Source organism: Gymnodraco acuticeps, unplaced genomic scaffold (assembly GCF_902827175.1).
Source record: "Gymnodraco acuticeps unplaced genomic scaffold, fGymAcu1.1, whole genome shotgun sequence".
In the NCBI taxonomy this organism is placed as follows: domain Eukaryota; kingdom Metazoa; phylum Chordata; class Actinopteri; order Perciformes; family Bathydraconidae; genus Gymnodraco; species Gymnodraco acuticeps.
In genome coordinates this window covers 1,704,787-1,719,736 of record NW_022990016.1, presented here as the reverse complement: position 1 = coordinate 1,719,736, position 14,950 = coordinate 1,704,787, and the positions used below count along the sequence as shown (strand labels likewise).

The following is a 14,950-nucleotide window of genomic DNA, read 5'->3' as shown; positions in this document are numbered from 1 at the left end:
CCCGCAGGCCCCAGGTTAACAAGAAACTTTTTTCTTTATCTTTGTTTCGCACAGGCATTTCTTTAGGTCAGCTAGTGTTAGGTTTCTAATATAGAGTAAAACACAAAGTTCTGTAAATGAATATATCTCATTTTACTTCAGAAAGTACAGTTTCAATAGTGTTTCAGTGCAAGAGACATCAACTATTTTCCATTAGACACATATTATCATTAATATATATTATTATTCTCATATATTATCCTCCACAATAATAAAACCACTCCCTACTATTAAGTTACAATACAATAGTGCAAGTAATAAAAACAATGGCCAATTTAAATACATTAGCATCAGGTTATCTTGAAGTATTTATAGCAGCAGAAATGTGAGACCATGAGCAAATGTTTACATCCTTTAGAGAGTAATATAGAAACGTATAACAGAAGGAACAAAATCCATGAGTAGTTCATTTGGAAATAGTTAATTTTTCCTGATATTAAAGTGTTGTCTACTTACACTGAATGAAAGGGTTTTATTAATCCAGTGAGAAAGGGTGGATACAAAATGTTACCGGCGTCCGGATTCCTCCTCCAGTATTCGCTGTCGGCATTTCTCTCTGAGTTTATCGATAGTTCCCATCGACAGGGTCCCAGGTTCGGAAAATATCTTCTGTAGAAAGAGAATTTGAGATAATGTCACGCAATTGATTCTAATTATTCCTTTACAGGAGTACACACTAAGCAGTGTTTACAAAAAGTCTGTAATTTTCCCCACCTTAAAAACTCAGTCAGAATAAGCCTCATATAAACACCTCACCTATAATTATCAGGCTCTGGATAAACTCCTATCCCAGGGGTGGCTTCAATTTGTCATAATCTGAAAAAACTGAATATTTTACATGACACCTCCTTTTCTGATCATTATACTTTTGGTAAATGTCTTCTCTTCAGTGCAACCTGACTGAATGCTTCTCAGGGAGGCCAGGTTAATTCTGTTTTTTAATTAAGGAGTATATTCTACATTACATTTATCCAAAGCGATTTACATTCTCAATACTGTGGGCAATCCCCAAAGGAGCAATTTTGGGGTGCAGTGTCTTGCCCAGGGACACAACGACATGCTGACTGCAGTGGGGTTTGAACCTGCGACCCCTGATCCGAACTCCTACGCACACCCCACTGTACCACACACCTCCCTTTCTACTATTGAATGAAAATGAACCAACCATTATGCAAAGCACTTAGGATCTGAAACAGTTACTGCAACAACTTTGATAATTTGAAGTTATTTTCTTTTAAGAAAAAATTCCAGAAATATGTTGATTTGAGCCTCTTGAATGTGAATTCCTGGTTTTACATTTTTCTTTTATATAGTAGAAATTAGATTATATTTTTATTTAGAGATGTTACCTGGATAAAACAAGACATTTTGAAATGGGCTCAGTTTACTTTCATCTGAATGTTTCACTATTTGCGTACATACAGTATTCTAGACCAAATTATAATTAGATCCATTGTCAAAGTATTCACCAGAATAATCCCTTATGTAAAAAAAGGATTAAAGCAGGTGGACCTTTTGCTAAAGTTTGCCAGTGGAGGAGAGCTAATGTTCAAACATCTCTTATCCCATGTAACAACAGCCAATGCTAATGTCCTTTCTCATCGCACCTGCATGAAGGTGTGGCAGTCCAGAGTGAATGCTCCGCAGGTGATTTGTTTGAAGCACTCGCACACATCCGTCAGAGAACGAGCGCGCAGGATCTCCGGCTGGTGGTGAATGATGAGAGTCAGAGCAACACGGAAAATAACCTTTGAGCCCTCGTAGAAAAGAGAATCCCAGACCCGCAGAACTGTCTGTAAGAACAATGAACAAGACAAATTAGTGCTTCGACATTGCTTGAATTCCTTATTTGTCTATATTATTAAACCCCAACTTTTCCTCACCTCAATTGGGAGAACGTCGATGTAGAGGCAGATGAACCAGCGAGACACCACCAGCGTCCAAATGCCGGGATACTGGTCCATTAACTGTCCGACTGCAGGAGATTTAGCCTTCACCAGCTCCCCGAGAACCTCCTGGTCGGTCTTCAGACCCATCATGGCCGGACTGTAGAAATCTACCATATCCACAAAGTATAGGAGTTTATTTTATTTTGTTTTGCTCATATCTCTACTTTATAAATCTAATATCAAATTGAAATGTTTTAGATGGCTGTAGTAGTCCTGAATGAATTTTCAATGTGGAGCTCCACAAGGCTCCAACCTGGGTCCATTGCTATTTAGCCTTTTTTATTACAACGAGTCATAACGAACAATACTATTCATTTGCAATTTGTAGATAATTATATTAACACATTATAGTCAGCCTTAATTCTCTTAAAAAGCCTGACATCAATGACCCAACATTGCTTCAAGTGGGTCATGATATAACACTGAACAGCAGAGGCAAATGCATTTAAATGTTATCACTGATCTAGAAAATATACACTTTGGTCTCTCTTCCCTTTATAAACAGGAACATATGCACACCTTTTGTTGCAGGTAAATTATCATGTTACACTGCTCTCAGATCTGCCTTGAAGTGTGTATTCATTCAGTATGCTAATGCTGGCCCATAGCTTTAATTTGAACACTAGATGACAGTATTACTGATTTGAAAGAGTTTTAATATCAACAACTTTTTTGTAATGCTTTATTTGAACTTTTCTTCCATTTTTTATTTGTAGACATTCAGTTAATGTAATGCTTTACAAATAAAGTGAGACGGATTAAAAGCCCTGTGTCACTTTGGAGTCTGATTAGACCTCTTCTCGGCCTTTTTATTGACATCTCCAAAAACTGTCCTGTCACTTGTGTTGTAGCTGTGGTGGCTGGGCAACTCGTACTCTTTTTAAACACTTGTCGGTGTTTTGCATGACCTTTCATGTTTGTGAAGATAAAGAATACAAATAAACTCTACCTGGGAGCATTCTTCCCAACAATGCATCCATGAGCCAGAAGGAGTTCTCTTCATTTTTGGTGATGATCATGAGGTAGCCTGCAATGAAGTTCATGCCCTGACATGAACAGAGAGAGAGAGCGATGATTTTATAACAGTGATTTACAGACACATGCACCCTAATACCTGGCAGGACAAGACACATCCTCAGCAACAACATATTTCCAACTCGCTAAATCAAAGAGCTTTTACACCAATACATTGTTAACTTGTTATGTATGCATGTCTGGGGAAAATAGACTGTTTACATTAAGCAAACCCATTGATTTGAAAACAACAACAAAAAGTCTGTGACTACTGTATACATCAAAATGTAAATTAGTATTTTAATTTAAGCAATACAAGTTTGTTGTACAGGAAGAGGAATTAGTATGTTCCAAAGAAAGGGACATGTGGGTTGTTTGTATTTAAATGAATACAGAACTAACTGGCCCTGTTCTTTAGGTAAACAATGAGAGGAAAACGTATGAGCTTTCCTCACCTGACAGTAGCCCACTTCCTTATTGTGGTGTCCGTACGCAAGCAGCACGTTGAACAGAGCGCTCTGCAGGCTCGGTTCTGCTTTGCTCTGGAAGAGGACGTTGTCAGGAAAGGTCCTGTGCATGTCTGAAAAATAACATGACAAGAATTTTAATATGAAATGTACCTGTGTTTTATTTTGTTTTTTTTAAACAATATATTTATTTATTTTTCCAGTTTTTACAACACAATAATGAAGTAGCACATACATGACAAATACATAATTACAAAGCAAAGCAAAAGACAAAACATAACAAAAAACAAAAACAGCTCAGTCTCAAACATACATGCATGTAGGTGGTTACAGGAGTATCACATGTATGATTGATGATGAATTGATGATGCGTGTGGAGGTTTTTTTAAGGGGGAATAATTGTAGGGGGATGGGGAGGCTGGATCCGGCTTTTATCACAGAGGACATTTGGACACTTCATAGACAAAGCTCTGTTGATAATAACATTATTCATGTCCCCTATTCTATTTAAGTGTCTTAGTAAGAAGGAAAGTGTATTAATATTTTTGTTACAAGTAAAAGTCATGCATTCAAAATCTTAAATAAAAGTACAAAGCATAAAATATACTTAAAGTACAAAAACAAAAAAGTACTACATTTGAACAATGACCAACATAAGAACAATATTTTATGTTATCAAAATAAGAATTATTGATGCATTCATGTGTTCATCACTCTAATTTTGAAAAGTAGGAGCTTATATCCTTTTTATTTTATACTGCAGAATGTGTGTATTTCACCAAGGGATAAATAAAGTTTAATCTTAATCCTGTAATAATAATACGAGATCAATTAATATTATAATTATATTTTGCATTATTGATCTGAATATGATTTTCTAATTTCAGAAAGTTATTAAATAAATGAAGGGGAGTAAGATGTTCCTTAGTTTCCTTTAAAGTATATTATAGTTAAAGTATGAAGTAGCAGAAAATGAAAAAAGTACAGTACTTGAGTAAATGTACTTTCTGTCCACCCCTGTCAAAATGTCCTCTGTGTAACGTTTGTTTGTTTGCACCTGTGTGGATGGTTTCCTTCAGCTTGGTGTCATGCTCCATGCTCAGCAGAGCCTGGTAGTAACCCGGGTTTCTTTCCAGTCGCTCCTGAGCGCCGCTGGCCGCCATCCAGATCCTGGCACGGTGCTCATTAGGCACACCTTTACGCACGTAGCGCTTCACTTCAAAGAAAACATTTATATATATATTTATAATTGCAATTACATAACCACAAAAAGCACTGAAAGCACAACAGTGGTGTGCTAATAGAGAAGTAGTACTTAAATCCTTTACTTGTGTAGAAGCAGGTACTATTGTCTTAATTGCACCATTACAAGTAAAAGTCTTGAGTTTAAAATGTTATTTAGAAATAAGTACAAAAGTATTATGAGCCTAAAGTATCAAAGGATGTACCCAGTTTGCAGCAGGGTGCTTTTCACAGCAGTATACGTCACAATTACATTTCCTCATGGGGGATGAATACAATATTTCAGATTTTCTGATTCTTAAAAGTGGCTATGAGAGTAAAATAAAGTATAAATCCTGTCTTTGATATGTAGTGGAGTAGAAGTATAAAGTAGCCTAAAATGGAAATGAAGTGAAGTACAACTGTGTCAAATAGAAGTATAGAGCTTTAGTTAATGTCTCTGTTGTTACATTCCTCCACTGGGGATCTTTTGTTGTTGTACCTGTCAGGTTTTTCTCCACATGTGGTTTCTCCTGAAGCAGTTTGTCCCATCTCATTGACCTTCTGTTTAGCACCGCTACATATTCTGTCATCATCTCCTTGTAGGGTTCAAAATCCTGACGTCTCTCAAAGCCATAAGGGTCAATCCTGAAGGGGCAAATCCACAGAGTCCAGCATTTACAAATATATAGTACTACACAAAAGCACCACTGACAGCTGGAGTCCCTTTCCTCCCCGCCCTTCTTTGTCGCTCCTATTCCCTGAGGACAGACGCTACAACAGCCTCCCCAGGGTTGGGTTTCAGCAGAGAGGAGATCAAATACCCAAGCCTGATGATTAGTCCGTTTTAAATTACTTTATACTGGGTTTATAGTAGCAAGAGCAACATTCAAGTTTGAAAAGTAACCTCAGAAAGTTTAGTTTTTTCAACAAACAGCTTTTTGAAATGATATTTTACTGATCTCTGTAGTTTTATTAACTGTTGTTGTAAATGTTCAAGTAAAACAAAGTGGCAACCAGAGGTGGAAGAAGCCCTCAGGTCATTTACTCAGGTAAAGATTGCAATACAGTTTAAAAATATTTTGTTACAATAAAGATAATAAGTATAATAATAAGCTAGTAAGTAAAAGTTCTGCATTCAAAATCGTATTTAGGTAAAAGTACAAAAGTAATAGTATCAAATTATACTTTTTACGAAAAGTAAAGGTAGCCTACTCATGTAATACGGCCAAGTCTTAAATCATATATAATCAATAATGTAATTGTTTTTAATTACTTTATATACTCTTGGGTAGCTTAACCTATAATAATTATATATTATTGGCTTGTAACTGACTTTATAAAATCATACTGGACTAAGAAGTGCCTACAAAGTGTAGTAAGGTAAAAGTACAAGGTTGCATAATTGTAAAATACTATATGCAAGTACAATTACCACATCTTGTTTTGAGTACAATACTTGAGTAAATGTACTTAATTACATTCCACCACTGATGAAAATACAATTAGATGATGAGGAAATTACCTGATGTTACTGTTAGTGAAGAATACACATGTTTGAACCGTAACTAAAAGAGAAGCAGCAGTCAGTGAACACATCGACACAAAGCTCACCTTTCACTGTCATTATCACCCGAAAGAGCCTGAGAAGCATTTCCTTTCAGCTCCATTGTGTGTCATGTGCTGCGGGTACTATAAAGTAGTCCGCCTCCAAGGTTATACAAATCCTGTTTATCCCATGTCTGTTTCTTGAAATAGAGTTGTCTGCTGTGAAGGTAAATAACAAAGCGGTCGGAGTTTCAAATTACTCACCTTACTGTTGTAACCGAGGGGCGGGGCTTGTGGAAGGAACACGCAGGTAACTTCCACAGGTAGCATCCATAGACTGTATATGAAGGTAGCATCCATAGACTGTATATGAAGGTAGCATCCATAGACTGTATATAGCATCCATAGACTGTAAGGTAGCATCCATAGACTGTATATGAAGGTAGCATCCATAGACTATGAAGGTAGCATCCATAGACTGTATAAAGGTAGCATCCATAGACTGTATAAAGGTAGCATCCATGGACTGTATAAAGGTAGCATCCATAGACTGTATAAATGTAGCATCCATGGACTGTATAAAGGTAGCATCCATAGACTGTATAAAGGTAGCATCCATGGACTGTATAAAGGTAGCATCCATAGACTGTATAAAGGTAGCATCCATGGACTGTATAAAGGTAGCATCCATAGACTGTATAAAGGTAGCATCCATAGACTGTATAAAGGTAGCATCCATGGACTGTATAAAGGTAGCATCCATAGACTGTATAAAGGTAGCATCCATGGACTGTATAAAGGTAGCATCCATAGACTGTATAAAGGAAGCATCGATTCGAGCTATATGCATGCAAAACAATTAGAGGAAGAGAAACAGTGATGTTTGCTATATGTCTTCATTTACAGTCAATGATGTGTCATTACAGAGGTGTGTACTTCCTGTAGATGGTAAATATTGATTCATAGCCAGGATTTTTAAACATTTAAAATACTACTATTTTAATTTTTAAAACACAGAGTCCAAATTCCCCCGTTCAAGTCAAATTGAAAGATATTTAAATGTCTTTCAAAAAAGTACACACTTTCTTTTATTATGTACATGGCATCTTCCTATGATCTAAATTGTATATCTAAGATGCAATGCAAGGAATATAACTATCAAAAGGAAGACTAAACCCCTTTTACTTTACTCATTTACATTTATTTGTAGTGCCTCTCTAAAGGATATTTTGATATCAATGTTTTCACTGCCCCCAAGTGGCCAGAAATACAATAATGCTGGTTTTATATGAACCCTTTAAAACAGATTATAGAAAAAATAATCTCATTCAAATGTGTTAATCCAGTATATTCCCAGGTATGGTAGAGGATGTGCGCTTTCCCTTAAACGATACGACCACATCAGTGTGTCTTTACAGCAAATAAGGCGCTCTTATGTACACTGGAACAGGTTTAGCTTGTTCACAGGTCATTAAAATATCCTTTTCCAATGCCCTTCCTATGAAAGTGATAGGGGACAAATCCAGTCCTTCTGATACTGACCATTTTCCTGTAAGACTTCCATAATGTGAACTATTCCCTAAAATGGTAGCCATGGACGAGCTATTCTTTCTTTTCTGTCACATTAGTCTTATAGAACCATGATTTTTATTGTATTTCTGCATTTATTTGACAGCAATGATGGAGAAATAAAAAAAGGAAATTATGGAACACACAGTTGTCTGATTTGAAGTACATGTTTTTAGTGTTGTAACATCCAAACATGTCATAAAACCCTTTTCGCAAACTAAACACTGATGTTCGTGACAACTTATCTTTGCAGAGGATGGCCCAACATGCAGGTACATAGTGGCGTAAATATTATTTCATAGTCACTTAACCTGCTGCGTATTATGATAGACACATTGAGGACGTAGAATACATTTGTAAATACTTTATGATCAAACTTCCTTGACAGCTCACCATCATCCAATACTGTACTTTAGATATGTTACATTGCACAAACAGGTACATATTTAATAACGTTTCATTAATGAGGTTTGTTTTCCAAAGCACTATCCAAATTATAACGAGAATGTACTTGAAAGATCTTGTTAAATATTGTTTATTATTAACAATCAACAACATGGAGGATTATGAAAAATGTAATATTAAAGCTTTCAGATCAGTATGGCTATAAATCTTTTTTACATTGTCAATCATAACAAATACACTCCTGTCTAAGCAGCTGTACTGTTGTGGGATATAAAATGTGTCTCATCAACAAAATAACTTTTTGCATGTATGATTATGGAAAAGCTCATGCTTTATTCATCTCTCAAATGAACAATATACTTACATGATGTTTTAACAATATATTCTAGTTTTCACTACCGTCAGTAACACTGGACAGATGGCTCGGACAGAAATATAAATATTGAACAGACAGATATTTATTCTTAAGGCTTACTTTGTCGTCCCGTCTTTAACGTCCTGGCTTCTGAACTGAGCACTGCCATAACATACGGATATGTGCCATGCTATCCTACGGGTTTGTCAGTTCTTCACTTTATATTTCACTTAAATGTTTCTGAATAGTAATTTTAGCATCATTAATGCCTCAGGGATACAAAACGAACATTTCCTCAACAGTAATCTTTTGAAAACATAAGTTTGCTGCTGTATGTGGACTGTGTCACATGTAAGATTTAATACTCCCAACTGACATTAACCTGACAAATGAAAACCACGAACCAAACTCAGTTAGCTAAATGAAAGCACTGCCTTTACTTTAGTGAAAATGTATTTGTGAAACCAGTTCGTGGTGACGTAAAATGTGTTTAACATGCTTTCAACGAGAAGCTCACAACTCCATGACAGATCCACCGAACACTTAAACCAACAGCGTATCATCCACGATATCGAGGCATCCCGTTAGAGATCTAAGCATTGACTGTACATAAAAGAATCATCCTTTGCATTTATAAATTGAAAGTATTTATATTATTCTTCATATAGCTCTCTTTGTAAACTGTCCCAATAGATACAGTATGTACAGTAAAAACTGCAACAGTTCTGTTTGGTGCTGGTGTCGCGAGCACTCAGAGTTAGAGTAAGACATGGGAACTTTGCACAGTCGCTCAGAGCTTCATATAACAAAACAAAGCGTAACACACGGTTTCCTCCTCTCCAGTCCCTTTAGAGTGCACACAGCCAGTGAAGCTCCTCAGCGCTGTGTCCATCCCCTCATACAGGGCTGCGCTCCTCCTGGAGCCGAGCAGAGGCGTCCAGGATGCTGAGAATCCAGCGGAGAGACAACGGTGAATCCGCCAGATGTCCGGATGACGCCCCGGTCTCATGAGGGCAAAACAAAGTGGCCAGTTGTTCTCAATGTTTGTACTCAGCTCCCTGAACGGTGGTGTCCTGACAGTTTCAAGTGCTTCTGTTTTCTCTCTCGTCTACAATTTTCACTTTTTTTGTACAAGTCTTAAAAAAAACAATGAAGTCACTGTAAAAGAAACAAGGTTCTGGCTTCTCCAGAGTTGGGAGTGGATTTAGAGAGTTTTACGTTTTGATCCCGTTACAATTGGTCGAGCGAATTCCACAAAGTCATCTATAAGGACCGGCCACGCTCCTGAGAAAAGAAACAAGATATCATCAGTGGGAGAGATTGAAACAGTAAAGTCCATGTTCCCAGCATTAGAGAGGAAGCAGATCGATGAATCCAGAACTCACCTTCCTCATCATAGTTTGACATATCGTCTGCGATCATGTTACCAAAGTCCAACAATAAATTCCACGTGTCCTTTGGGATGGATCGTTTATGGTGTTCCTGTAATGGACAACAGATGGTCAAGAATAGCTGGTCTTTTCATACAAACTTCCGACACAATCTGAAGAATCAATTCCCCACATTATCCACAGTTTCTCCTTCAAACAACAGGAGACTGTTGGGGTCAATTGTTGTTACTTGGGATGAAAGCCAAGTTCACCATGATTGAAACAAATGTGTTTTTATCTTTTGATATACAATCCATGTTTATCCCACTTGAAATCCATTCTAAAACCTCAACTCTTGAATATTCTTCTTCCCTAATATTTTAGATCTGTGTTCCTATTAAGGCGGTGTATTGGCAAGAATCTGGCAGTACGATGTTGGGGCGATACCATTACATATACTGGACATTTTAAGCAAGGCAAGACAAATCTAATGTAAGGATACAAAAAGTTGTAAGACTTTTTAATGCATTCAGAACAACTGCTTTATGTGGAATCTGGACTTCTGTCTGTCACAAATCTTTGGATGTAAACTATTAGAAAAAAGGCAGTTGAGTTTTTGCAGATTGACACAGTATCAAAAAAGATGATACTCAAGTGATTTGATATTTTTACATTTATCGCATTTAAAGTTATTTGATGCTTTTGGGTAAGGTAACACGGCAAGGGATTACTTTGACCATACAAATTGCATGTCGTAAATGTAACAAATAGAGACAATTGTATATTTGTTGTTCATGTCGTGGCTAATACCTGATCTGCTTAATAAGGTCAGTGTTGGTGCTGATACTGATTCTAATTTCACTTCCTTGACTCACCAGGAGGAATCTGTTCCAAAGATCAAGGAACTTAAACCGTCCCGACAGAACCAGGTTCCAGTAAGCTACGGCCATCTCCAAGTCTGCACACAAACACAAAGCAGAACACTTAACAATGGTTTGAAACTCAGTGACACCATTAAGCAATATGTTGTTGTTGTTGATGTTGTTGTTGTAACTCATCTTACCTAGACCCTTCTGCCCAGGATTTTTGGCAAAGTTAAAGGTGAACTGGTAGAAGTCCTTAAACTTCCCACTGTCTTTAAGCTCCTGCTCTAATCTTGACAACAGGGCCTTCAGTTTTTCTGGGCTGTCACACCTAGAAAAAAACAAATTTAAGCAATAAATAAACCAACAATATAAATACACACAGACACCCTAACCAGTTGCAACATTAGCTTTTTAATGCTGATGACACGTTTGCCAAAGGTAACTTGAACTTCTAAAGTCAAAACACTGCAGCTCTTTGACGGAGTAATTCCATAAGGACACAGAATACTCTAGCTGTGGTTGAGTGGCTCTATATATAGACAACCTTCGCTCCCTGGAGCTATACTCCAAGAGGAACCACCACCAATGATACTTTGGGAACACTGTTTATGTCCCACTTTGGAGCATGTCTCACGCTGTTGATGTCAACACTCACCCCAACTCTGTCATTCCATCCAGAAACTCCTTCTTGGAGAACTCGCATTGAGTGGCGGCACGAAATTTCCACGCCACGACCAGCACGGAGATGCTGGCTGGATCCAGCAAGAGGTCGTCACAGAACTGCTGGATCCCATCGATACCGATCTTATTCTCATCCTGGGGATCTATCAAGGAGGGGGGGGGGGGGGGGAAGAGTATCAGTGACATTTTCTGCGCCAAAGTAGTGTCTAGAACTTTTTTTTAAATACAGTTCTTTCTGGTTGATATTTTAGGTTACGGACTTACCTTTGTAGCGATTGTAGAGCTGCTCGAGCCTTTTCCGGTCTACTGACGTTTTCATGGATTCCTTGCAGTAGAGGTCTGGATTCTGAAAGTAGTTGTCGGTGGCAACTTCTAGTTTCCAGTCATTCTGCGTGAGGCAGTACACAGCTGTCTTCTCCCCAGCCTGTGTGAAGGACATGAACTGCCGTACCTTGTCCCTCTGCGAAGACTTTAGCTTATGCTGTGTGAGGACAGGACAGGGACTATCAGACACGGGCGCGATCAGACCAGGGAAGACTGACAGCAACACACAAACACAGACCGAAACACAGACCAGAACACACAGCGAGACACACACATCTACAGGCATTCAGGCAAGAGTTAGGACTGCGAGACACTCAGAAACTTGTATATCAAAAGGTTAGTCTGTCACACTGACACACATATGGTGGTGAGCCAAGTCGCTGTCCTGTTAATAATGTCCTATCCAACGGCAACATGGGCTTTTCTGAAGGGGGATGTTGTGGATTCTCAAAGCACATGCTGTACCCGCGAGGGCCCCTCAGATAACTACAGTCACAGATGTAACATGAGTAGGGAAATGGGATGCCATCACCAGGACCTGGGGGTGCAACAAGTCTGGAGTGTAACACAAGCACCCTGACAGAAATATACAGCAATAAATTAAAGAATATTGCATTTCTCAGAATACTTTATACATTAATATTGTCAACACTTTTGGAAAAAGTTGGGAATTTTCACTTTTGTAAGATATGTGTACAAAAATGAGTTATGGCTGCAAGCATGAACAGGCATTCAGAATATTTAATGTGGCTATTGTCGACATGCAAATAACCTCAGCATATTGCGTCAGTTAACTGTTGGGAAAGTTTTACAGACATGATAAACAACAGTGAGCTCTAAGGTTTTCCAGATGACTTAATCCCGTTTTTCTGATTCATCAAGTAGTTAAAGGACTCATATTAATTTGAATTTTTAAAGTAATTTTTAAGAGAAAATGTAAAAATCCAGTGTCTCTGACTGCTCAAATTTTCCATTTTAATTTATAATTAATTCCTCAGAGTTTTGGACTTTTGATTTGAAAACATTGCCTTGGATCAAAGGATCAGAATACATAAACAGTAAAGCTAGTTTTATCACAATGATGCAATAAGTATAATTAGTAGTTTGTAAATATGTAATTAAGGCCGGGTGAGAATAAATAAACAGTAAAGCTAGTTTTATTACAATGATGTAATAAGTATAATTAGTAGTTTGTAAAAACAAAAGTAAACAACATATTAAGAAACAGCTAGGATCCTGGCTTTTTCTTTGAATATATTGCAACGCTTTTTAATCGTCAAGCATAAACACCGAATTGGTTTTAATAACTTTAATGTACTTAAAGTGTGTAAAGAAATTATTATAGGAAAATAGTCCTGGTATCGATACTCAATAATAAATGACTCGGATCGGGGGCAAACTTTTGATGGTGACATCCCGAAAGAAAAAATCTTAATGAATATTGTTCTGAAATATCGTCTTGAAAAATCAGCATAGCAGCTGCTGTATCTCTGAGCACTTGCACTTCGCTGGAGAGCATTTCCTGAAACCGGAGACTAAACTCTGAGTTCACCAAGTTGCTAATGACTCCACCAATCGTTACAGATTCCTGTTAAAAACGAAGCAGAAGTCAAAAGTCTTCTGTTCAGACTGCACAGATGTGTGTGCGACCAGAAGGGTAACGTTAGGTTAGCATTGTCTATATACCACCAGCTAGTAACTTATACTGGCTAACGTTAGCTAAATTAGCCACACTGTATCACTGACATCAACGATGTTGTATCACGGGATAAGACTGTCAGTATGGTTACATATATACCGGGATCTCACTAAAACGATCCCGTGTGTGTCTGTCTTTAAGGTCCAAAGACTGACCTGCTCACAGCCGAAGTTAACAGACTGCCAAACAGGGACGTGTAGCTAGCTAGCTGCTCCCAAAATATCAACTGACCTTCCCTGTAATAGCAGCGAACACACGTAACTTATCATTGTAGACGTGCCAAAACGCGACACAGCGTGTACTTTAATACTACGATCATAGTACTCAAGGTAAGTCTTAATGGCACCAAAGACAAAGCCTGGGTTTGTGTTTATTTTGGTTACCTACCATTTTTACACCCGCTGTTTGACCAGTTTGGTAGCCCGACTGTCTCTCATTCTGCGCATGCGCGGAAGTAGTCGAGCAGCTATAAAACGTTTCATTTGAAGGATGAGGTTCTGCAGTAACTGCTCTGATGTTATGTGACTTTATTGTTGATATTTAAAACCATGTACACAATATACATGTTTGTAAGTAGGGGTGAAAGAAAGTGAGACTTTTACTCTACTTTATTGCACCATGTGTACATTATGGCTGGATGATTAAATTGCTCCTGTGGGGATTGTCCATAGTACTGAATGTATGTAAGTCGCTTTGGATAAAAGCGTCTAACAAATGACATGTAATGTAATGTAATGTAATGTAATTATCAATACAGATATGCAATAAGCCCTATCACTCACCTCTCCTATGAGCAATACAGCCTTTACAGTTGTTAAGACTCTTTATCTTGTGTATTACGTTGAATTAATAGTTTTATTTAAAAGGCATACGCAGTATCTAGGGCAAGGCAGTATTCAGGCATAAAGCAGTTGCACACTTAACACAAAGAGTATGTGGGATAGTGGGGTTAATGGGGGCCCAGCTGCTCTTATTGTTCCCCCTTTATATTATATTCGGTGGACAATGAGTAATTTGATTCCCCCATATATTATAAAAAAACACCCCTCTAAGCGTCAACCTTGAAAGAAAAATGTAATATATGTCTTTTGGGTGGACTCTGGCCCAGCTGAGTTTTATCTCAAGTGTAAATGATACACCCTTCAACAAGTGTGAGGGATGACTGATAGAGTATCTGTGGATGTCAGTCTTCCCTGTGGCTGTTTTGCAGTGAAAAGGGTATGAATGATAGCCTGGTTTTAGTTGAAAACGTGTTTACTCACAGGATGCATCATTCAAGTGACCATTATAATAGAGGGGAAACCACTTGTTGTGAGATGCTTTCATGGGCTTTACTCTGATTGTATACAGCGGTTTGTTAGGCTGTCATATTGTATTTCTTTGTACTGAGAAAGATGCTTCCTATACTTACTCTACCCTCAAAAAGAAAAACACCCCTCTGTA

General features: G+C 37.8%; 2 protein-coding genes across 2 annotated transcripts; both read right to left on the bottom strand.

The window, feature by feature from the left end:
• Window positions 1-108: 108 nt before the first annotated feature.
• On the bottom strand, window positions 109-6,492 carry LOC117544611 (growth hormone-regulated TBC protein 1-A-like). Its single transcript, XM_034213807.1, has 8 exons — window positions 6,305-6,492; window positions 5,193-5,338; window positions 4,527-4,685; window positions 3,458-3,582; window positions 2,938-3,034; window positions 1,923-2,095; window positions 1,647-1,832; window positions 109-648 (listed from the first exon to the last, which is right to left on the bottom strand). Exons 1-8 carry the CDS (start codon window positions 6,358-6,360, stop codon window positions 547-549), a joined length of 1,044 nt encoding a protein of 347 aa, XP_034069698.1. The 5' UTR covers window positions 6,361-6,492; the 3' UTR covers window positions 109-546.
• Window positions 6,493-7,958: 1,466 nt separating this feature from the next.
• LOC117544615 (DCN1-like protein 1) lies at window positions 7,959-13,880 on the bottom strand. Its single transcript, XM_034213810.1, has 6 exons — window positions 11,749-13,880; window positions 11,459-11,627; window positions 11,001-11,131; window positions 10,813-10,895; window positions 9,953-10,049; window positions 7,959-9,851 (listed from the first exon to the last, which is right to left on the bottom strand). Exons 1-6 carry the CDS (start codon window positions 12,092-12,094, stop codon window positions 9,772-9,774), a joined length of 906 nt encoding a protein of 301 aa, XP_034069701.1. The 5' UTR covers window positions 12,095-13,880; the 3' UTR covers window positions 7,959-9,771.
• Window positions 13,881-14,950: the final 1,070 nt, after the last annotated feature.